This window comes from Ambystoma mexicanum, chromosome 13 (assembly GCF_040938575.1).
Source record: "Ambystoma mexicanum isolate Mex_15411 chromosome 13, UKY_AmexF1_1, whole genome shotgun sequence".
In the NCBI taxonomy this organism is placed as follows: Eukaryota; Metazoa; Chordata; class Amphibia; order Caudata; family Ambystomatidae; genus Ambystoma; species Ambystoma mexicanum.
In genome coordinates this window covers 283804904-283828946 of record NC_090938.1, presented here as the reverse complement: position 1 = coordinate 283828946, position 24043 = coordinate 283804904, and the positions used below count along the sequence as shown (strand labels likewise).

General features: G+C 47.9%; 1 protein-coding gene across 4 annotated transcripts in view; it reads left to right on the top strand.

The window, feature by feature from the left end:
• The window catches only part of LPCAT4 (lysophosphatidylcholine acyltransferase 4), a 2084283-nt gene that overhangs the window by 1440064 nt on the left and 620176 nt on the right, over window positions 1–24043 (top strand). For all 4 annotated transcript variants that reach the window (XM_069633760.1, XM_069633761.1, XM_069633763.1 and 1 more), the window contains exons 10-11: window positions 12809–12934; window positions 13223–13364. In XM_069633760.1, the coding sequence (XP_069489861.1) occupies window positions 12809–12934; window positions 13223–13364 (268 nt within the window). The remainder of the gene's footprint in view (window positions 1–12808; window positions 12935–13222; window positions 13365–24043) is intronic.

The window sequence follows — 24043 nt, the reverse complement described above, 5'->3', positions numbered from 1 at the left end:
TGTCCCACTACATGAAGGCCATGTGGAAAACCTGTGGAGTTACCTACAAGTTCTCAACCGCCTACCACCCTCAGACAAACGGGTTGGTTGAAAGGTTTAACAGAACCATGAAGAGCATGATAGGTGCTTTGGAAGAACCCCTTAAGAAAAAGTGGGACCTTCTACTGCCATGCCTTCTCTTTGCTTATAGAGAAGTCCCTCAGGAGGGAGTAGGTTATTCTCCCTTTGAGCTTCTCTATGGCCATCCAGTCAGAGGTCCATTGGCCCTGATTAAGGAGGGGTTGGAAGGTGCTCCTCCCCTCAAGCCAGTCAGAGTGACTGACTATGTGATAGGTCTCCGGAGGAGAATGTCACACATGATGGCAGAAGCAAGTGACAACTTGAAAGCTGGTCAAGCCCTGGTCAAACATTGGCACGACCAGAAGGCTAACATGGTTGAGTTTACTCAAGACCAGCTAGTTCTAGTTATGCTCCCCATAAGGCAGAGGGCCTTGCAAGACAAATGGATGGGACCCTTCAAGGTTGTGGGAAAACTTGGAGAGGTCAACTATCTGGTGGATCTGGGCAGACCCAGGGAAGCTCCTAGAGTCTTCCACACCAACCGACTAAAAGCCTACATCTCCAGACCTGATGTAGGAGCCTTGCTTCTAGCTTCAGCTGCAGAGGAGGAAGAGAGTGAATCTCTCCCTGATCTCCTCAGAGGTGTACCTTTAGATGAAAAAGTTGAAGGAGTCAATCTCTCTTCAGACCTGACACCTGAGCAACAAGAGGAGTGCAAATCTATGTTAAATCAGTTTGCCTCCCTGTTCTCACTGTCACCAGGCTTGACCCCTTGGGGCCAGCATGAGATACTCACTGGTGACTGTCTGCCAGTCAAAAGCAGAGGATACAGAATGTCAGAACATATCAGAGCCCACATCAAAGGAGAGGTCAAGAAGATGCTTGATCTCGGGGTAATAGAGCCCTCTACCAGTCCATGGTCTAGCCCAGTTGTGTTAGTACCAAAGGCAGGATCCAAAGACTTGAGATTCTGTGTGGACTATAGAGCTCTAAATGCAGTCACCAAGACTGATGCCCACCCTTTGCCCAGGACAGATGAGTTGGTGGATAAACTTGGTGCAGCCAAGTACCTCAGCACATTTGACCTGACGTCAGGCTATTGGCAAATAGCCCTGACAGACCATGCCAAGGAGAAAACTGCATTTTCGACCCCAGTTGGCTTGTACCAGTTTAAGGTCATGCCTTTTGGACTAAAAAATGCACCTGCCACATTCCAAAGGATGGTGAACCAAGTTCTGGCTGGGATGGAAGATTTCTGCATGGCATACTTGGATGACATTGCAGTCTTCAGCCACTCCTGGGAAGAACATGTGAACCACCTAGGACATGTGTTGCAGGCTCTGGAACAGGCCCATTTGACAATCAAAGCCAGTAAGTGCCAGATTGGTCAAAGTAAAGTGGTCTACCTTGGACATGAGGTAGGAGGTGGAGAAATAAGGCCTTTGCCCAGCAAGATTGAAGCTGTGCAAAATTGGACAACACCAACTACTCAAACCCAAGTGAGAGCTTTTTTAGGCCTCACTGGATATTACAGGAATTTCATTGAGAACTATGGGACCATAGCTTCTCCACTGAATGTAATCTCCTCTCCCAAATTCCCTAAAAAGGTAAAATGGAATGAGGAGTGCAATCAGGCCTTTGAAAAACTGAAAAGAGCTCTTTGCCAGGCTCCAGTATTGAGAGCTCCTGACTACCACCAACCTTTCATTGTACAAACTGATGCTTCCAATGTGGGTATAGGTGCAGTTCTAAGCCAACTGGATGAGAAGGGTAGGGAGCACCCCATTTGCTTCATCAGTAGGAAACTGAAGGATCCTGAGACAAGGTGGGCAACTATCGAAAGAGAATGCTTTGCTATTGTGTGGGCACTGAAGAAGTTTAGGCCATACTTGTATGGTTCTACTTTTGTTATTCAGACTGACCACCAACCCTTGAGATGGTTAATGCAAATGAAAGGGGAAAATCCAAAACTATTGAGATGGTCAATCTGCCTGCAAGGGTTTGATTTCACCATTGAGCACAGGTCAGGGTGTCACCATCAAAATGCTGATGGACTCTCTAGGATGTATATCATCGACTAGAGGTATGAGGTTCATCCAGGAGTGGATTAAATCCTCCTGTCCCTTAGTCTGGGGGGGGCGAGTGTTAGGGAGAATTCTCTGTTTAGGCTGAATTTCCCTACCTAGTGAGTCCCCCAGCAGCTTTGCTGGATTTCTGGGGTTTAATTTTTTCTCCTGCCAAGAGTGAGACTCTTTTACCCTCACTCTTGGACATGTTGAAGTGTGTTTTCTTGGTTAAACCTTGTGTTGAATGGGCTATGGGGTCTTTTACTCCATAGGGCCTCATGTATTTTTGTGATGTGGGTTACACAGCACCCTCTGTGCCGTGACCCAGGGGTGTCCTAGGGACTCCCCAACATAGACTCCATACCCTGGGACTGACTACTGTCTCCCAGGGCATGTAAAGTCACCAAAGACTTTGCTAGTCTTGAATCCTGAACAGAACCAGTACAAACCATCATATTGTGGACGTACTGGCTGGGGCAATTCGATTGCCCCAGGGTCTGTTAGTCGAGGGGGCACGTCTCCGTCCCCCCTGATCGAGTTTTGGCTGGTGGCAGTGGAAACTACTTTTTATATTCGACCGCGAATATTTCCCTATGGGATTTCCCATTGTTTTAGGCTAACACATTTAATTATTTATTTACGGTAGCCTTAAACATACCGCCGGTTTATATATTTATTTTTATAACTCCGGTGGGGACTTTTTGCCAAAACTTGATTCTAAAATGGCGTTGGTGTTCGCCTCTGTAACTCTGACCCAAAGTGGAGCCCTTTGTTCCACTTTTGGCGGGCTTCTCCACAGAAGCCCTCCAAAGTGGTGCCACTCTGTCTGGGGTACTTAGGAGGGGTGGAGGGGGATTTAGGCACCCTGGACTGAGTTACCTTGGTAACTCAAGTCGCACTCCGTCCTGATTGGCCCAAGTGGTGAGCCGCCCGGCTCACCACTTAGCATGTTTGAGTGACAGCTAGGCTGGGTGAATGGGGGTTTGCTGCATAAAAGCAGGGCTTTGGGGACTGGGACTTCAGAAGTCGCCACAGGACCAAGAATCCGACGAGGGAAGAGCTGAGCCGACCTGCTTCGACGACACCACCCGGTGGAGCCCTGCTGACCCGTCTCACCACTTTTCCCGACGACCGAGGAGAACTCTTAACGGAGTGGCTCCTTCCCTTGACTGGTGGGGACAACCAGTTTTCGCCTTCTTTTCGCTTCTCGAGGTATCTCGTGGCCGCCTTGCCAGTGCCAAGCACCCCGGCAACCGGAACCCCACCACTTTTACCCCAACCACGAAAGTCGGTACAACCCTTTAACCGGAGGACTCCGCGGCTGGTTTCTTCCCGGGCAGTGCAACGACCCTCTTCTTCTGCTCTTCAGCGAGAACTTCTTCTCCCCTGACCGACGTCGAGCCCTGCTGCCACTGCCTGGAACAACTGCCACCGCTGGAGGATCCTTTCCGCTTAAGGTACCGTGTTCCGCCTGGCTTCCCTTGCTACCGACTGTACGGGGTAGATTTAGCCCCCGGCTTTCGAACCTGGGAGTGCCTGGGACACCCTGGCTAAACTTTCTAAGCCACTCTAACCTCTTTCTAACTCTTTGCAAGACTTTGAATCCCTAATAACAGTGTGATCTTGGGCACATTTTTCGCTCCGGCTACTCTAAGAGTGGGCCCTGCCTAGTGACTTTTGCTCACCTGTGACTTTGTGCTTCTGTGAGCCTATTGCAAGTGTTCTGGACCTTAGAGTGGTGTGTTTAACCCATTTCTGTTTTTTCTCTCCCTTTCTTGGAAACTACTAGAGTGTCATCTAAAGTTAAGCACTCACCTCTGTTTTAATTAAGTGGTGTTAACCTAGAGTTGTCTAGATAGGAGAAAGGATTGAATCTACTTTCGTTATAACTGTGTTTGAAGTGTTTACTATATTTTGCTAGAGTGTTTTTAACTTATGTGTATTTTAAATAAATAACTATATACTTTTGAAACCACGCTCTGGTCAGTGTTTGCTTGTGCTATTGTATGTTGGTACATATTGTGTATACTTTGCATACTGCCTAACTCTTCTTGAGAGAAGTCTGACTGCTCAGCCACAGCTACCAGGTAAATCTGGGTGGTACAGACTGCTACCAAAGGGGTTTACTGCTCTACCTGTAGTCTTAAATCTTTTGCAGTGTTCCCCAAGGGAACTGCACAGGTTTCTGCCTAACAGCCTCCACTGACGACCACACTCTCCACCACATTCCTACTTTATTGCTGAGGAAGTTGAAGCAGAGGGGAACAACCGTAATTTTGATCATTGTGGATTGGGCATTCAGGACCTGGTACCCAGTTATGCTGAAAATGTTCTTGCGTCCTTGTTAGAGAATGCGCAGATGCTGGTTTGTGGCAGTGATTCACCTCATCCTCCATGCCCAGCGATTGAGAGGCTGAGGTACAAGGATTAGTGTCTATCTGACGAGGTTCTTGGTGTGATTCTCTCTTTGAGGCACCAGTCCACCAAGTCCATCTATAATTGTCGCTTAAGCAAGTATGCTAGTTAGTGTTGGTGCTGGGACTGAGAGCTCAACCATTGTGGTTGCAATCTAAGATGGCACTCAAATTTTACATTTCAAGATCCAAGAAATAGACTGTCAACTATGTGAGTGTTTCGCCTGAACAGAAAATGGAAAAGCAATGACCAAACAGATCTCCAGATGTAATGTCCTCTGCTTTTAGACCTCCTCTGGCCTGGCCAATGAGGTGGTCCGTCAAGGGCTGCTTGTGCACTTGACCAGGTATCGGACAGCTACTTCAGCACTGCAGTCGGGATTGCCAAGGCTAGACATCTGTCCTGTGGCACTTATGAATCCCTGCACACATTCACCATGCATTACTCCCTCCCTGTGAGGATGCAAGAGTGGTTAGATGGGTTCTACAAAATGTCCTGTTATAGTTGCACTCTCGTCGTCCTCCCACCTCCATTTTGTCTGGTGTGTTTTTAGGGATCATTCTTAAAATGAGTTCTGTCGGTTGATTGCATCCACTAGATGAACAATAACTTACCTTTTGATAACGCTCTCTTTGACCAAATTGCTGATTCCTCTCACAATTCCCACAACGCCCATTCGCACACTCGTATGACCACCCCCGTGTCTGTCATACATTCGTAAATACTTGTCCAGCTATACGCATCCTCAACAGCACACCAGCCACCTTGCCTTGCTGAGCTGACCCCCACAGCTAAAAGGCAACTTCCCATTTGGACTCTCTCCAACCCTAGGAACTGTACCACTACGAGCATATCCATGTAAACCCTCAACCTTTGCTTGCTCTCACCATCTTGCCAGCCTTAAGCAAATGACATCACCACTATACGCACTTGCTCCTACTGCCCATTTTGTGCTAATATTGAAAGTTGCATCTTGCCCATTTTGTGCTAATATTGATTGTTGCGCATATGTATGCATAAATACTTGAGTCGCTCTTATGCACTAGGCAGACTGCCTCTACAAATCTAACCAACAGCAGCCTTCCTACAACCCCTGCTTGTGATTTTGACACCAGTATTTTACACCCTAGCCTAACATCCAGATATCAAGTCCTGCTCATGCTCTTTCTTACCACCTCATACCTTTTTATTCTGTTTAGTTCTCTGCTCTGGCCTACCATGGCCTCCTTTGATACTATCAATCACATTCCGTTGCCTATAAACAACCTGAGCTTTATGACCAGGACCCTCAGTATTCTAACTATGCCATCGAGACTCCCCCTATCCAAGAGCATACCGCCCACACCCTCCCTACCATCATTTCTCCAAATAGATACCAAACCTACACCTCCCACTCAAACGCTCCTAAGCAATCCCTACCTCAACTCACCAGTCCAGTGGATCAAAAAATTTACCACAAGACCTACACCCAACCAACCCTGCTCACTGAAAGAGAAATGTAAGACTAGGCTCCAGATTCTCGCCATCTTTTTCTTTATCCAACCACAAAACTTCCACCACCACTAAAAATCCTACAACTAGAATAAAGATAATTGATACTACTAAGAATATAGCGAACCACGCTGCCTCGCCTAGTTATAACACTACCCCCTCCAAAAACACTCCCAATAAGTCTACTACCTCAATCAAGGGAGCATGGATCAATGCCAGATCATTACCAGCCCATGCCCTAGATATTGCTGATCTTCTAACGTCTCACGACTTTGACTTTCTAGCAGTCAGAGACATGGCTTCATGCTGCGGCAGGGCCCTCACTCTCACTTGCCATCCCAGATGAGCATCATCCGACTCGATAGAGAGCCCAATCGTTGCAAAGGTGGAGGTGTCGCCTTCATCTCAAAAACTGCCTTAGGCTCATACCCAATCAGTTGTTTCCGTTAGCTGAGTTACTGTCTGTCAAGCTGCCCATCTCTGCCTCCCAGACTATTGCCATCCACCTTGTATACAGACCACCGGGGCCCGTATCCACCTTTGAAGAAGTCCTTTCCCTCCTCCTCACTAACAATTCTAAGCCAGGATCTCAAATTATCCTACTAGGGGATTTGAACCTTGGTTTTCAGGATGCGAAGGATATTAAGGCAAGAGCACTTGCCAACACAATCACAGAACTAGGCTTTCGGCATTATTTCTCTGAACCAACTCATAACAAAGGTAGGACCCTAGACTGGCTAGCTGACCTCAATTGCAACATTAACATCCTATCGAACACACCATGTGCTTGGTCAGACCATCTTATCTCCTTCATGATAAAGGAATGCAACCAGAGGAACCTCATAGTCTCGCCGCACCTATAAGCACGAGAAACAATCATAACATAACAGTGGAGACGTTGCTTCCCTTACTCCAGCCATCATCAACACCACCACCACCACCAAACATGCAGACCCCACTGTCCTAGTGGACCTATTCAATCATACCTTGCTCAATGCCATCAATATAATTGCACCGCTATAACTGTACAAGGCCAAACCCTGCGCGCATTTAAACTTGTGGTTCACCCCGCACCACAGATCACTCTGCAAATCCAAAAGAAATGCAGAAGCACTTTGGAAGAGTCACCCAATAACCTATAATAAAGATGCATTTCTTTTAGCTTCCCTCAACTATAAAGAGGCGATTCTAAAGACTAAAAAATAAACTTACAACAACTGCATCACTCAAGCTAAATCCAGTACCAAAGAACTCTTCAATATACTCGGGGAGTTGGAATCCTCGGCACCACCACCAGTCACTTGCATCCAAGACATTGGGCCTCATTACACGGTAGGCGGTAAACCATGGCGCTATTAGCGCCATGGTTCATGCCGGTAATTTACTGGTACCGCCTTAGAGGAAAGGGGAATTACCGCCCTATTCCAAGGTTGGGAAGGCGGTAATTCCTCCTTCCTCCATTGCCCTTCCCCATTCCCATTTTTGACCCATAGGGCATAATGGGAATGGAGAAGGCGCTAATTACGGTACCGCAAATTGCGGTACCGTAATTAGCTCCCTGGTCCTTTTGCGGGTTGGATTTTTAACGCCTGCAAAAAGCAGGCGTTAAATTCCCCAACCCGCAAAGGGACCTCGTAGTAAGGCGGTAAGGATTTACCGGTACCGGTAAAATACTGGTACCGGTAAACCCTTACTGCCTACCGTGTAATGAGGCCCATTGCCTGGTGCACCAATATTCAGAAAGCATTACTGGACGTAATATCAGTGTTACAAGACAAAATAGAATCCAAAAAACTCACTCTTTCTGCGACTACATCCCAACCTACCTCCTCAGTCCCCCTGCCTAAAACGTACAACTTATTCAACTTCTCACCTCTTGCCACCAAAGGGGTTGAGGATCAAGCTCAAGCCATCTAGATGCCAGGGAGACATCTGCCCTGCTCCCAACATTAATGGGGCGGCCAAGGAACGAGTTCCCTTCATCACATCTATAATCAACATTTCATTTAAAACAAGCATAGTCCCCAGTAACCTAAAAGACGCTTGGGTTCTCCCTCTACTGAAGAAGCTGACTCTAGACCCCAACATCCCCACTAACTATAGACCAATCACTAAGGTTCCATTTCTGCTGAAAATTATAGACTGAGCAGCCTACCTACAGATTCAAAAGCACTTGGAAACAAATAACATCCTCGGCCTGAGGCCATCTGGCCTTGATTGACCTCAAAACACAAATTGCAGATCTAAAAGACAAAGGCAAACTTGCCCTCCTACTATTATTAGATCTGTCGGCTGCATTCGACTTAGATCACAAAGTCCTCAGCAAGCATCTAATCTCAGCAGCACACTTCTCTGATAGAGGCGCCACTTGGATCCAGTCTTTGCTAGACAACAGATCTATAAGAGTCTTTGCACCATCGGCCGCTACCGAACCTGCACCAGGCGCGTGTGGAGTCCTCCAAGGATCATGTGTCTCACCAAATTCATACAGTGTGTTCACAAAACCTCTGTTCGATGACCTCGACTGTCTGGGTGTCACCTACACTAATTATGCAGCTGACACTCCGATACTCATGCCCCATCACTGGAGACTACGAAAGTTCTCAAAGATATCTATAGCATCATACATGCTTGGGTGGCTCAGCGCGGACTCTCTCAATGACGATAAAACAGCTTGTCCTCCTAGGTTTCAAAACTAAACTCAACAAACTAGACACACTATTTGACTCTTAATATAGATAGTAACACCATCAGGGTCTCTAAAGAGGTGAAAACACTTGGCAATTACATTGACTCAGCTCTATCCCTTTCAAGACAAATCAATGCAACGGCCTCCTTCACGGCATACACCTACAAATTGATTATGGTTTGCAGACCTTTTCCAACTACATCCAATTGCATCTCCATAGCCAGAGCGCTAGTACTTTCAAAACTAGAATACTGCAATGCACTCTACCTAGGTACCAACTATCAAAACCTATAAAAAGATGCAAGTTATGCAAAACAAGGCCATCAGGTCAGCCCTTAACATCCCTAGATCACAACACATCTCTGAAATTAGATATAACCCGAATTGGCTTTCTGTCCATCAAAGGATTGCATTCAAATCCTTGTCACTTACTCATAAGTGCCTTGTGAATTTAGCACCAAGAGACTTAACCAATAACTTCTTACGTAACACCTCAGAGCGCCCGACCAGATCTGCACAGGCACATTGCCTTAAAATACCCAGGTTCAAGCTTCAGAAGGCAGGAGGCAGTAGCTTTCCTGTCCTAGAAGCTAAATTGTGGGGCACCTTACCCACATCACTAAGAACAGAACCTTCCTACCATCTATTCGGGAGAAATGTCAGAATGTGGCTCCTCGCCCAAGAGACCTACACCACTCTTGTCTTAGGTCTGTACCCATGCTAAAACCCATTGTTTGTATGCTTATATATCATTGCATCCTTCACTGCCTGTACATTCACAAAATGTACACCTGTAAACATGTAACGTTGTTATTGTAAATTGTGTAACTGTAATTGTGTCCTGCATAACCTGTAACCTATGTATATGAAAGAAATGCGCCCAGATGCCCCCGGGCTTGGAGCGCTATACAAATAAATAAAATACAAAAATACAAATTGCTCGCTCACCTTATCCCATTGAATTTGGTGCCATAATTGGAATTTTAGGTATGAATATCAGTATAGGTATGAACGACACCAAGGAGCCATTATTACATTGGCCTACCGCACAGTGCTATCTGGTTTCTATAGAAGTGTTCTGAAGCAGACTTCATCCGGCCTGGATTTTTTAAGATGAGGATTCTGTGGGAGGAATCAGGGTATCAGTCCGAAAGAGCATTACCAAAGCTAAGTAACTTATTCATTTCAGTCAGGGTATGGGACAACCTTTGACAAGCAGATTTAACAATTGCATATCTTTCCAATGGTGTAAAAGTCAGAGTCATCTTTACATTGGGGCATTTGTTTACATGTTCCAGCTGTTGTTTGTGCATTGTTGTTTACCTGCGGGGGTTATTCCCCCATATCCTCCTTGTTTTCTTTTTTCTATCCCTCGACCTTCCGTCCACTTGTTTTCCCCCTGATTTTGTCAAAACCTAAAGTTGCTAACCTCTAGTAATGCATGCACCAATGTAAAGACCCCTATTGATCGCATGCAAATGAAAACATATCACAGATTAAATGGTATTTCTTTGTGTATTGGGGCATTGGTACGGCCAATGAGAAAGCAAAAGGCCCCAGGGATGAGGCAGCCCTTCCAATTGCGTTGCCCGGGCACCTTGTAGATCTGAATAACAGTAAGTAACCTTACCAAACGCTCACCACTATCGTCACTGTTCTTGTACTGAGCAAGCCTTTTACAGAAAACAGCCATCTGATTAACCGGTACAGAGATGGAGGTAAGGGACTATGGTCAAAGTATCAATAAGACATGTGTTATCCACGATCTATACCCAAGCCATCACGTGTGCCCCTCCAGGTACCAAAGACTGCAGAGCAACATCTGGAGGTGCATAAGCCATCAAACAGCTGAGAAAATGTTCTTGGCACCTTGTGGGATTTGTCAAAGGACACTTCCTTGGATGATCCAAAGAGGCCAGAATCGCCTTGTTGCCATTTTGTGATGAGTCTGAATTATTTTAAAGAAACAATGACGGTAGACTCACAAGGGAGTGAAAGCAAAGCATGCATTTGGCTCTAGGTAATGAGAAACATTGCTTACAGTGTAGGTTTTATTGGGATCCTTGATAAGGGTCCCAAGGGTAAAGAAAAGTTTGAATTGAGTGCACCATATTGGTGGCTGCGGTGACAGCGACAATGACATAATGTGGCAATTTAGTATGAATCTAGTGTAGCTAATTGGAATGAGAGATGTTATTTTTTAGTGTTTGTGTTTTAGAGGATACATTTTTTCGAATTGCATGTGCACAGGAAGATAAGTGTCAAGACTGATGATAAAATATAAACGCAATACAGGTGTGTCATGCCACATAGCGCTTAACAATCAGTCAGCGGGGAGCTCTACATGTGCATGTGAGGTAAGATTCAAAATGGGAAAATCAGTGTGAGGTGATGCGGTAGTCCTGAACATAAATGTATAGGTACACATGCATGGAGGTCTCTAGGGAAATAGGTTTTGGGCAGCATGAATATACAGATCTGTTTTGCCGCAGAGTTCTCTGGCATGTTAGGAATTGTGCTGGCTAAAAACCTGGGTTGGGGAATTGAACTCTGTGTGACTGAAAAACTGGTTTTACAAGGTTGCGGAAAGACAGCAGCAGTTGCGATGAATATCAGATGGTCAGTTTCAAGCAGGTCTTTTTTTATGGTCTGGGTGCATTGTGAAGGGGAGATGCAATCTCTGTAAGTATATAGGAGTCTGTTATTGAATATTCCGTCCACATGTTAGGGTGGGACAATTAAACCTGATGCAGGCTGCTTACGTGGAAAGGAGCACCAATAGATCATGGATTTTCAATAGTTGTCCAATGTGGGTTGGGACCATACGGGCTGGAATGTTACTTAGATTAATGTATCCAATAAGTGTGGGAACTTAAGGGAATATGTTTGCATAGTGTAGGTTTAACCAATCATGTGTGGGGGGTTGACTCTGTAACAAAATCTTTGGGAGTGTTTTAACTGTTGCAAATTGTAGAAAATACGTGTTTTTTGTGTGGTTCAGGGAGACCGGTTAGTTTGGCTCTTTGTCATCTAACCCCTCCCGTACGTTTTTACATTAAACATGCTTTATGGACAAAGCATGTACGTACTCTTTAAGGGTGGGCCTGATTTTGGTTACAGTGAACAAAGGCTCAATCCTACATTTTTGATGCGCTTTTGCAGTGCTTATCCATACATGAGAAGAGCTGAGGATTGGGCTTGCAGGGGTCTGATGTGGTGTAATGGTTCACATGTGTGACTTTGCAAAGCAGGGTATGCTTACATCATGAACTAAAGGCGTATCTCTGTATTTGATATTCCAGGTCACTAATTAGCATGATAGAGAACTGATGTGAAGTTGTATGAGACTGATTCCTCTAATTTGTCGCCGAACCTTAGGTGACTTGTAATACCCTTTTTACATATGATGGGGGATATTTTATTCCTTATATATGGCCATAGACTGTCATCTCCTTTAAATGATGCCCTCTTTGTTAATGTAAGTCAAGAGATCTTCCAGTTGCTGATACACATGATCAATTTTGAAACTGAATTAAAGAGAAACAAGTGTGCAATTTCTAACGCGTTGCAGCAAAATAATGTATGCAGTTTAATAAAATGCATCTGAAACCTTTTTGTGATGAACTTGAAAATTAAAAATAACTTGAAGATTCTTGCTCTCATGTGTTGAATACCAGCAGTGCATGAAATAGATACTGCCATGAACAGTTCCTTACAGTTATTGGCTATAAAGTGTCAAATCTTTTTTTGCAAGAGACTTATTTGAAAAGCTTGTCACTACTTTAAGTGCTTTAGTGACAGCTAGAATTCAGCTCTGTGCTGGTTCAAGCAGCAGGCTTTCTGACCTCCCAGTTGAAGGGTAATAACTGATTGCCGAGCAGTAGTGATGTGTTTTCTTACCACAGGTCATTATTGTTGTCACAACTAGCCTGTAATAAGAAAAATATTTCCAGGCTTTTATACATGAATTGCAGTTTACTGTGTACTTTGAGTATCTCCTAGTAATTTAGTATCCCACTAATGTGTCTATGGTTGCTTGGGCTGTATGTTTGTTGTACTATTGCTGCTGAACTTGCAATCTTTTTAGGGCTCTTGGAGTTCGTCCCACAGACTACGAGATAGTGGGCGATGTTCCGGTAATGCCCATTGGCCAACTCAAAGTTGCCCTAGACCCAGGAATTTGGAAGCTCGGCAAAACCCTGAAGAAACTAGGGTGAGTTTCTGTGTGTTTTGATTTTATTGTAAACACACACCATTCTCCATGGTGACCTGTCTATTATTCTTCTGTATGTTTACATGTCTCAGTCACTTCCTCACACAAAGATGGCCATATAATATTACAAGACATAATGGACTTTTGCAATAACAAAATGATTTGTGGGAGAACGAGGGTGGTAGATTAGAGGAAGGTAGTTCTGAGTTCTACTATGCAAGATTATTGACTTCTATGTCTCCAAGTAGTGTAAATTAAACTGTCCTCATCCCCCTCTTCTATTTGAAGGATCACCCCAGAGGTTCTACCCATCTTACTGGACATGTGTTCTACAGAGTCGCATCGGAAAGTACAACCAGAGGAGTTGATGGTCCGACTGAACTTGAGTGTATCCAGCACTACCTCCAAGGCATTCAGCTACTTTCAAAAGGTAAAAGGAGATCCTCCCTACCCCAACCACCTACTCCTACGCCCGTCTCCTTTCCTCCAACCTGTATGGGGCTCCCTCGTGAGGGACAGGCACTGAGCCTCTTTTCTACTAGAAAGACATTTCCCCTTTAAATTTACTGGCGCGCGGGCTCCCTTAATCCTGCCCACCTCAGTCCCCCTTTCCACGTCGGCGGGAACGGACCGCTACACCAGCGCTCCTGGGTGAGGCCTTAAGCAAGGGTGGACTGGACAATAGGAAACTCTGGAGATTTCCCGGTGGGCCTCTGCACCCTGGGCCTCTTTTCTGTGCCACTTCCAAATTTTCTCATAGGAAAATCATTGGGCTTGCTGAAAATTAGTCATATGGGGCCACTTTGAAGTTTATTTCCAAAGCCTCTTTTGGTCCCCAGTAATTGTTTGCAGGGTCTTTTTTATCTCCCAGTCCAGCCCTGGCCTTAAACCTTGTAATTACACGCACTTTCCCCAGAATCTTATCTTTTCTTTTTCTTTTGCAGATTTGGGAACTCCGTCCACAGGTGCCTTAGTTTGTCCCCATGCACTCTGTCTCCAATGCCCTTGTGAGGCCCATGGTGGGGATGGATGCTCCGCGTGTGACTCTTAGACCTAGGTCGCTTAAACAGACTCGAGCATTGGAGGGAGCTGTTAAACAGGACTCCTCCTCAGAACATCAAGGACTACATCCGGAGGAAGACAAGGTAGATTCCTTATTTTCCAAAGCACCCTGCATAGTCCTCTCCTTCCCGGGGAAGCCCTCTGGCGGGAGGAGTCAGTCTGGCCCTTGCCCTTGCACTGGCTCAGGCAGCAAAGAGGCTCGCACAGCTACCGGCTTCACGGCAGAGGGCTCCAAGGGCCCTGCCACCGGAGGGGGTGCCTTTATGCACGACCAGCACTACCGGCCGGGAGGCTGAGGGCGCACAGCCTACCGGGTGTACACCTGAGGTGCAGAGCGGGGCAGAGCCGGTGCAGTGAGGCATGCAGGCCAAGCCCGGGAACATGCCGGCTACAGGTCCACATGCTCAAGGTGTGGACAAAATGGCAGAGACTTGAGACAAAATGGCCATCACTCCCGAACAGCAAAGGCGGGAAGCCACGCAGGCGGGCGTGGAGACCCGCCAACCCAGCTATCAACAGAGATGTTTTGCTCCTAGAGCAGACTGGGTACCACTGACGCCCATCACCTGGACCACCTCGTACCCCTACATCTCGGGTTCCAGGTACAGTGACTGCATGTACGTATAAGGGCTGGGGAGGCAGCTAGCATATTCACCACCGCGCCCATGCAGGATCGCGCTCCTGCAGCCTGTGAGGACAGGGTTTTTGACACTCATGTCCTCCATGCTCCATTCTCAGGGGCAGTATTAAGGACATGTTACCCCCGGCTTCACCGGCGCAGCCCACAACACCACAGCCCATGCTCCCTCCTCAGGCTCCACCTCTGCAGCAGCCCATTCCTGAGGCTCCAGCAGCCCTGGTTCAGGTGCAAACCCCCACCCCGGATGAGCCTCAAAAGGTGACTAGTGTCACCCCACCCCCGATGACCAGTAGTACACAGACAAGGAGGAGCAGGACACTCCCTCGTCAGCAAAAGCATTCCATGACAGAATTGCCAACCTGTCAGAATACCTGGGCATCCCCCGTCCCCAAAAGGAGCTTCCTGAGGCAGCATGAGTTCTGGCAGAGGGTCCTGAGCATCAGGGTGGATTCGGGGTCTGGCATCCAGCTACAGAAGGTTGTGGAGGCTTTGGCCAAGCAGGGCTGTCTCAAACCTCACTCCATGTAGCCCATCAATAAAAAGCTGGATGCTGGGTTTGGACAAGCCGCGGAGGACAGCATGCTGCTCTCTACACACCTGCATCCTCTCATCTGTTATCGCTGCAGCATCCACGTATGCCAAGCCCCAGGCTTCCTCGTCTAGTACTGCCACGACAGCACTCTTGGACAATGAAGAAAAGACTTTCGAATCATACTGCAAGAAAGTCTACTCAAATGCTGGGTTGCACCTCAGGCAGGCTAACGCAGACGCCATCCTCGCTGCGGCTAATTAACGCCTGTGGAGGGTAATTGCAGATTTTCTGATGGACATCCCTAAGGACAAACCAGCCTTGTTCAAGGCGGGCCTAGCCGAGGCCAAACTCGTGGCTCAAGACATTATGGAGGCTTCTGTAGGACACATCGACATGGCTAACAGAGCAGTCGGTCTAACAGACATGAGGCGCACAACCTGGCTACAAGCTCCCAGGTTCAACCCGCATGTGCTGAATGGAATCCTCGACCTTTTGTTTGAGGGGGGTGATCACTTCCACTCTACAACCGATGAGGAGCTCGATAAGAAGAAGAGCAGCTCTCAGACAGCAAAGTCGCTGGCCATTCGTACCAAATCGGCAGCTAAACCTTTCTCACAGACAGTCCCACTCAGACAAGGGGCGATCCTTTGGCAGCTTCTGAGGGTTCCAGGACTGCTCAGTCAGCACAGGAGGAAACACCACACAGTATCAAATAAGAGGTTCTTCCAGTCCCCCTCCTTAGCCTCTGACCAGAAGAAAAAATGACAATTCGTTTGAGGTCCACTGCATCCCCGTTGGGGACAGGCTGGCTCTGCACATTCAGTCTTGGTGGGTAACGTTTGCGGATGCATGGGTCACCTCAGTGGTGTCCTGGCGCTTCCAGTTACCTCTTCCTTCTCCTCCTCCGGGGTCTACCCCCTCCCACAGATGGGCACACCATCACTCTTAGCAGAGAATTGCTCCCTTGTAGAGAGCGAAGCGGTACAGCCGGTTCCCCCCAACCTCCCTAGCAGGGGCAGGGCTTTTACTCCTGCATCGTTGCTATCCAGAAGAACTAGTGGGTCTGTGAGTGGTATTGGATCTGTCTTCACTGAATCTTTACCACCCCTGCAGAACTTCAAGATGGTGACGCCAGCACTCCTAGCCAAGACTGTGTTGGGGAGACTGGACGTATTCGCTGGACGTGAAGGACGCGTGTCTCCACATTCCTATTTTGCAGCGTCACTGGGCCTTTCTCAGGTTCCGGGTCATGGGCCTGCATTCTCAGTACAAGGTTCTGCCCCTTCGGTTAAATTCAGCTCCGAGAGTCTTCACGAGGCTCATGAATGTGGTGGCGGCTCTCAGGTCAGAGAGGCTGCACGCCTACCCATAACTCGACGACTGGGTAGTTGGGGTTTCTTCTCCGGAACAGGTTCGAGACTCAGCGGACAGGCTCATCTCCACCCTTTTAGACCTTGGGGTTTTCAATCCACTACCAAAAATCCCTGCTCACCCCTATGCAGACGCTAGTGTTTCTGGGGCTGTTGTGGGACACACAGCAGCAGAGGGTTTCCCAAACTGGGGACAAGGTTACAGCAATTCGATCTGCAGTCTCCCACTTCCGCAGCAGGTCAATCACCACAGCCTAGTGGCATCCACACTTTCTCGGCATACTGGCCTTATGTCTCCTGGCGGTCCCGTACACTAGACTCCGCATGAAGAGGCTCCAGTTGCATTTTGCGAATTCTTGTGGATCATGAATCGGGCAATCAGGGGGCCCCTGTCTCCATCCCACAACATCTGGACCCCGACCTCAGATGGTGGCAGCAGGAGGAGAACCTTCTGGAGGGTAATGTAAGGAAGGCATGGTATCAAGAATAGACAGACAAAAGTGATCACAGTTAAAGGGTGTTTATTAAACTGTATAGGTAGGGTGGAAAAACACCTAAATCTAAAATGGGAGCAAGCCACTACCATCAGATCAAAGTAAGGCAGTCCTAGTGGCGTATTGTCAAGTAAATAGGGCCTATACAAAGAAAACCCTATTGCCAATCCTTAAACTAAATACAAAAGAGTGTGGGATAAGGCTCATAAGAAATAAAGAAGTATTCACAAACTATGTCAAAACGTGGTAGTCATGGTCTCCCTTCCCCACCCCACCTTTTGAGCACAGGACAAGGCAGATCTCCGGAGCTCAGCACATGCTCGAGCTATCCCAGCACGAGCCGACATTCTAATTTTCAGCTATCAGAATTTTCGATGGCCAAATATTTTCCTCTATAAAAAGTGTCTTGCCTTCAAGGCTCTGGTGCGTTAAAAATAACAAAGGTTCCTTTCTGCCTGTACGTTGGGTGATGCTTTCACCCCTGGATCCTCCTCTTCCGGGCCCAGATACCTCAAACAGTTCCTCTCATTATCAGGATCTTCGGAGGTTGTCTCTCCTGCTTCAGAGGATCTGTTAGTTCAAATAATCAAACAAAAAGTTTGATCAAATTGTACTTGCGGTGATGATTCTTCACGCTTGGGTCCCCCTCTTCTGGGCGCAGACCCCTCTGTGGTCTTCACGAATCTTAATGGCTTTATAAACAGTTAAATGTGGACCATCCTCTGTCGGGTTCACTCTAGTCAACACAATGTTCCTTTGCCTGTTTTCATCGGCATCCGTCCTTCGGGTTCACTCTTGCCAATCTCAGTTCCTTTTACTTTCTTACGATGTGGGATTCACTTTCCTTATTCACAGTCATCTGCCGGTCAAAGACCTTTGACTGTACAGAGGATTTTACTAGTATGACCACTTTGACACTCTTCTCGCCTTTCCCAAGGCCTTCTGGTAATAGTAGTTTCAACAAACGGGTAATCACCCAGTGTTTCTCGAGTGAGCACCCACGTAGTGCTTGGCTCATCTGCAGCTGGCTTTCCTCTTTTACATCAATAGTTCTTTGTACATTATGCGATCAGCCGTTTTCTGCTTTTGTTCAACACAGTTCAGTTTCTTTATCAGTTCTCTCATCGAATCACTGGCTGTGATGAACCACTTGGCTTTCTTTGTATCGAGAGTCAAGGCCGGTACCATGTCTCCCTCTGTCCTGCCTATCAGCGTAGGCATACTCAATGTACGGTGGATATCTGATCTGCTGCAACACACTTCGGCTATTGTTTGCAGTCTTACAATTTGTTCCACAGAGGTCCCATGGGCCTTGGTTAGAAAGGGCAAGGCCGCTTCTATCCTTGTCACCCTCTCGGTTTGCGCCGCCTTTCTCCTCCTCGTGAAGCTCGATGTCTGGATAGCTGTCTCGTTGTGTGGTCTGCCTTGAGAGGTCCCATGGGCCTTGGTCAGAAAGGGCAAGGCCGCTTCTCTCCTTGTCACCCTCTCGGTTTGCGCTGTCTTTCTCCTCCTCGTGAAGCTCCATGTCTGGATAGCTGTCTCGTTGTGTGGTCTGCCTTGCTCGTATGGTGCTCTCGTGCTCCATCTTTTATCCCTGTGGGGAAGGGAAAGGGCCGTCAGATGTGTGTGATTCAGGTAAATTGCCTGACTTTGCCTGACCCTTGTGTTGGGACACGTCAGGTAAATGGCTCTGGTGTTTGTCGGTCGTCTTTCATGATGTGCGAAAGTCTTAGAGTTAGAAAAAGGGGAGGTAGAGTGTTTGAATATCCTACGGGATAGGATGGCGAAAAGGTGTTATAAGAAGGGGGATACCACATCTCACCCGTCGGTGTCCCATTTCCATTCTTTGGGGACTCCCCATCCAGGTGATCTTCGCTCACTGGTTCACCCCCAGGAACTGGATCCAATAGCGACAGCCGTGTCCTGGTCACCTGGATGACCGATTCCCCCGGGACTAGTCAGGGAGACACTGTCAGGTTTCTCACAGCAGACCGTTCCGTCTACCCCCCATAGAGTGCACCATTACCATGGATGCCTCGATCCATGGGTGGGGAGCCAGCCTGGGAAAGCACTCGGTGCATGGGCTCTGGACCCTGACCTACTGGCAACATCACATGAACTGGCTGGAACTTATGGCTATACAGTCCTCAAGTCCTTTCTCCCAACCATCAAGAGCAGGCCTGTGTGCTTCCAGACAGACAACACGAGCTGCATGTACTATATCAACAAACGGGGGGGGGGGGACACAAGATCCCCCGCATTTGTGCTTGTTGACCCTGGAAATCTGGGAATGGGCAATCAGCTAGGGGGTGTGGTTCGTGGCGGTTCACCTTCCAGGAGAATCTAGCCTAGAAGCAGACAGGTTCAGTCACCTGGATGCCGAAATTTATGAGTGGCAGCTGAAAGGGAGAGTACTCCAGGAAGTGTTCAGCAGATGGGGCCACACCACCACAGACCTATTTGAGACCATACCCAATCAGACGTGTTAGCAATTCGCGTCCTGAGGAGGAAGGGGGTGTAACTCTCTAGGGGACGCACTCCAGATACCCTGCAATGGGTTATGGCCATATGCCTTCCCACCCACACCGCTGGTGCACAAGGTGGTGAGCAACATCAGGAACCTCAAGATAATCCTTGTAGCGCCTCGCTGGCCGGTGCAACCCTGGTACTGAAACCTGCGACAGATGTCAATCCAGCCAGAGATAACTCCCCCTCCCCCTATATAGCAGGGAGGTGCAGTGCTACACCCCGCTCCGGAGAGGAAAGCCTTAACAGCCTGGTTCCTGAGCAGCTAACGCTCCAGCACCTTCAGTTGTCCAGCGACAATCTGGAGATCATTCAAAGTGCCAGAAATCAGGCTGCATGCAAGCAGTACAAAAGTAAATGGAAGAGATTCTACCTTTGGGCTAAGGAAAATGGGGTAATACCTCTGGAATGCCCCTCGACCAAGTCTTATCATTCTCGCCCTATCCCTGCAGGTCTGGCATCCAGGTTGATACCTGCAAGAAAGTTCCAGGCCGCTAGTGGTGCATACAGGATCTCTAACTCGCTTATCCTGTCCTCTGCCAATCCCTTAGTAAAGAAACACCTGCCGGGGCTGACCAGGCTGTACCCCCGGCCAAACACCTGCATCATGTTGGGACCTCAACGTGGTGCCAAGTGCTATAGCCCACAAACCATTCAAACCCCTGGCCACAGCAGATATCAAGTTGTTTACCCTGAAGACAGCCCTTCTGGTTGGTCTTGCGTCAGCTCGCAGTGTGAGTGAGATACAGGCGGTAGTCGCCTCGGATCCATACACTAGGTTTCACAAAGACAAGGTTGTGCTTCGCAGCAACCTCAAGTTTCTTCCTAAGGTGGTATCATCCTTTCATATGAATGTGGAGATTGTGCTCCCAAAATTCTTCCCGTACCCCTAGGAAGATGCAGAGAAAACGCTTCACTGTCTGGATGTCGGGAGAGCATTGAAATTCTATCTGGACAGAACAAAGGGCATCCGCAAGACAGACGCACTGTTTGTAATATTTGGAGGCTCCAGGCCTAGGCAGCATGCCTCCAAGGCATCCATAGCTCGATGGATGACAACAGCGATCCAGGAGGCATACAAGGTGCAAAGTAAGGATCTGCATTAGGGCATGCATCCACATGCGGTAAGAGCCAAGGTGACCGCATTTACGTTCCAGCGCCACATACCCTGGCAGGTGATCAGCAGCGCAGCAACATGGGCCACCCCATTGCCTTTTGCAAACACTACTGTTTAGATACCAGTGCCAAGGCAGATGCATTTGGCCAAGCAGTGCTGCGTAATATATTTACCTAGAGGGTCAGGCTGTCCTCCTCAGGGTTATGTTAGTTGTAATCGCCCATACAGGATGGAGGAAAGGGGACAGGACATAGAAGTAATTAAGTGTTACTCACTGGAGTGACTAACCTACTCCTAGTCCATAGTCCCCTTTCCTCCATACATCCCACCATCTATCCCTCTATAAAAAGACCAGTGAGGTTGTTAGTCTAATACAGCCGACGTGTCAAAACAGGACTGAGGTGTGGCGCCAGTGGACGGCATTAAGGGAGCCCACACTCCCGGGCCTGCGCCTCCACACGCTTGTAAATTTAAAGAGGACATTTTTTTTTCTGGTGGAAAAGGGATTCCGTGCCCGTCCCTCTGGAGGGACGCCCATTCAGGATGGAGGAAAGGGGACTGTGGACTAGGAGTGTTACTCACACCGGTGAGTAATACTTAATTTATGTAGATATTTTAGTAATGCTTTGCAGACTGCAGCAGTGTAATTTGTTTTAGGAATGCTTGCCGACAACCCTCTCGGGTGATATTCCAGCTCCTTTCTGCTACTTCTAATCAGAATCATTATGCTGCCCCTCAGAAATGTGGCCATCAGGATTACAGATAGGAAGATGAGATGAGTATTTTACTCCCTATTTTGGGAAGTTACTAGTAAATAGATTTTCCATAGAAACTGAATTGGGCACGGAAAGGGGCACAATGGGGAAAGCTTCCCCCACACACAACACGTCCAACAAATGCCACATCTGAGAAAACCTAACCTCTCACAGACCAGTTACAGCAAGCCCCACAGCAGAGCAAGCATCCCCCAAACGAAACTAGCACATCCCAGACCAGAAGGGCAAGCCTCGTTCTCTCACCATGGTACAACATGTGACACCGCAGGGCAAGCTTCCCTCACATGGAACAGGTACAGCATAAGCTACAGCAGGTTAAGTTTGCCTCACACAGTAGAGATGCAGAATGGACGCCAGCTGTGCAAGCTTCCCTCACACTGAGCTAGTTTCCCTTAGACAAAATAGCCACAACAGTGCAAGCTTCACTCACACAAGGGTTACAGCAGGGCAAGCTCCCCTCACACAAGAGCTACTGCATTGCAAGTTTTACTTGCACAGTGTTAAGTTAATTGTATTTTTATTTGTGAAATGGTGTAATAAAAAAAACCTTGCATAGTGCACAGAATACGGATACAATGCTTGTTACATATTTACACATGAATGAAAGAAAATGCCTTCTACAATTTATAAAAACTATCTTAAGTGCTAAATGCATGTATGAAAATGTTTTAGAGCCATTTCAAATATATATGAACAATTTGAATAAGGTAAAGTACATTATTAGCAATCATCTGAGAAATTACCTTCTTACATAAATCGTATGAATTCAATTTAAAAATGTAACTTCGTTACCACTAAACAAATGCAGCCAAAATTCATGAGTTGAAAGCCAATCCTCATTTTATACAAACTTTCCAAACGTAAAAATCCTCAAATTGTGCAATAATTGACATTGTACCAACAGATGGTATTAAGATTTGATGTGATTTGACTGCTTACAAAACGAACAGTAATTGACTGGAGTAACAGTTTTGGAGAGTAGACATAGCATCTCTCCTGTTGGGATCACGTTGGATGCATAGGTAGGCGATGGATGGATGGGTGGTTGAAGGATAGATGGGGGGTGGATGCATGGGTCGGCGAAGGGTGCATGGATGGGCGAAGGATGCATGGATGGGCGCATGCAGGGATGGGCGATGGATGCATGCGGGGATGGGCGATGGATGGAAGGATGGATGGATGCATGCAGGGATGGGCGATGGATGGATGGATGGATTGGATGGATGCATGCATGCAGGGATGGGCGATGGATGCATGCATGCAGGGATGGGCGATGGATGGATGCATGCAGGGATGGGCGATGGATGGATGCATGCAGGGATGGGCGATGGATGGATGCATGCAGGGATGGGCGATGGATGGATGGATGCATGCAGGGATGGGCGATGGATGGATGGATGGATGGATGGATGCAGGGATGGGCGATGGATGGATGGATGCAGGGATGGGCGATGGATGGATGGATGGATGGATGCATGCAGGGATGGGGGATGGATGCATGCAGGGATGGGCATGCATGCAGGGATGGGCGATGGATGGATGGATGCATGCATGCAGGGATGGGCGATGGATGGATGCATGCAGGGATGGGCGATGGATGGATGCATGCAGGGATGGGCGATGGATGGATGGATGCATGCAGGGATGGGCGATGGATGCATGCACGGATGGGCGATGGATGGATGGATGGATGCATGCAGGGATGGGCGATGGATGGATGGATGGATGCATGCATGCAGGGATGGGCGATGGATGGATGGATGGGGGATGGATGCATGGATGCATGCATGCAGGGATGGGCGATGGATGGATGCATGCATGCAGGGATGGGCGATGGATGGATGGATGCATGCAGGGATGGGCGATGGATGGATGGATGCATGCAGGGATGGGCGATGGATGGATGCATGCAGGGATGGGCGATGGATGGATGGATGGATGGATGCATGCAGGGATGGGCGATGGATGGATGCATGCAGGGATGGGCGATGGATGGATGGATGCATGCAGGGATGGGCGATGGATGCATGCACGGATGGGCGATGGATGGATGGATGCATGCAGGGATGGGCGATGGATGGATGGATGGATGGATGGATGCATGCATGCATGCAGGGATGGGCGATGGATGGATGGGGGATGGATGGATGCATGCATGCAGGGATGGGCGATGGATGGATGGATGCATGCATGCAGGGATGGGCGATGGATGGATGGATGCATGCATGCAGGGATGGGCGATGGATGGATGGATGCATGCAGGGATGGGCGATGGATGGATGCATGCAGGGATGGGCGGATGCATGCATGGATGGGCGATGGATGGATGGATGCATGCATGCAGGGATGGGCGATGGATGCATGCATGCAGGGATGGGGGATGGATGGATGGATGCATGCATGCAGGGATGGGCGATGGATGGATGGATGGATGGATGCATGCAGGGATGGATGGCCTGATGGATGGCCTGATGGATGGCCTGATGGATGGCCTGATGGATGGATGGCCTGATGGATGGATGGCCTGATGGATGGATGGCCTGATGGATGGATGGCCTGATGGATGGATGGCCTGATGGATGGATGGCCTGA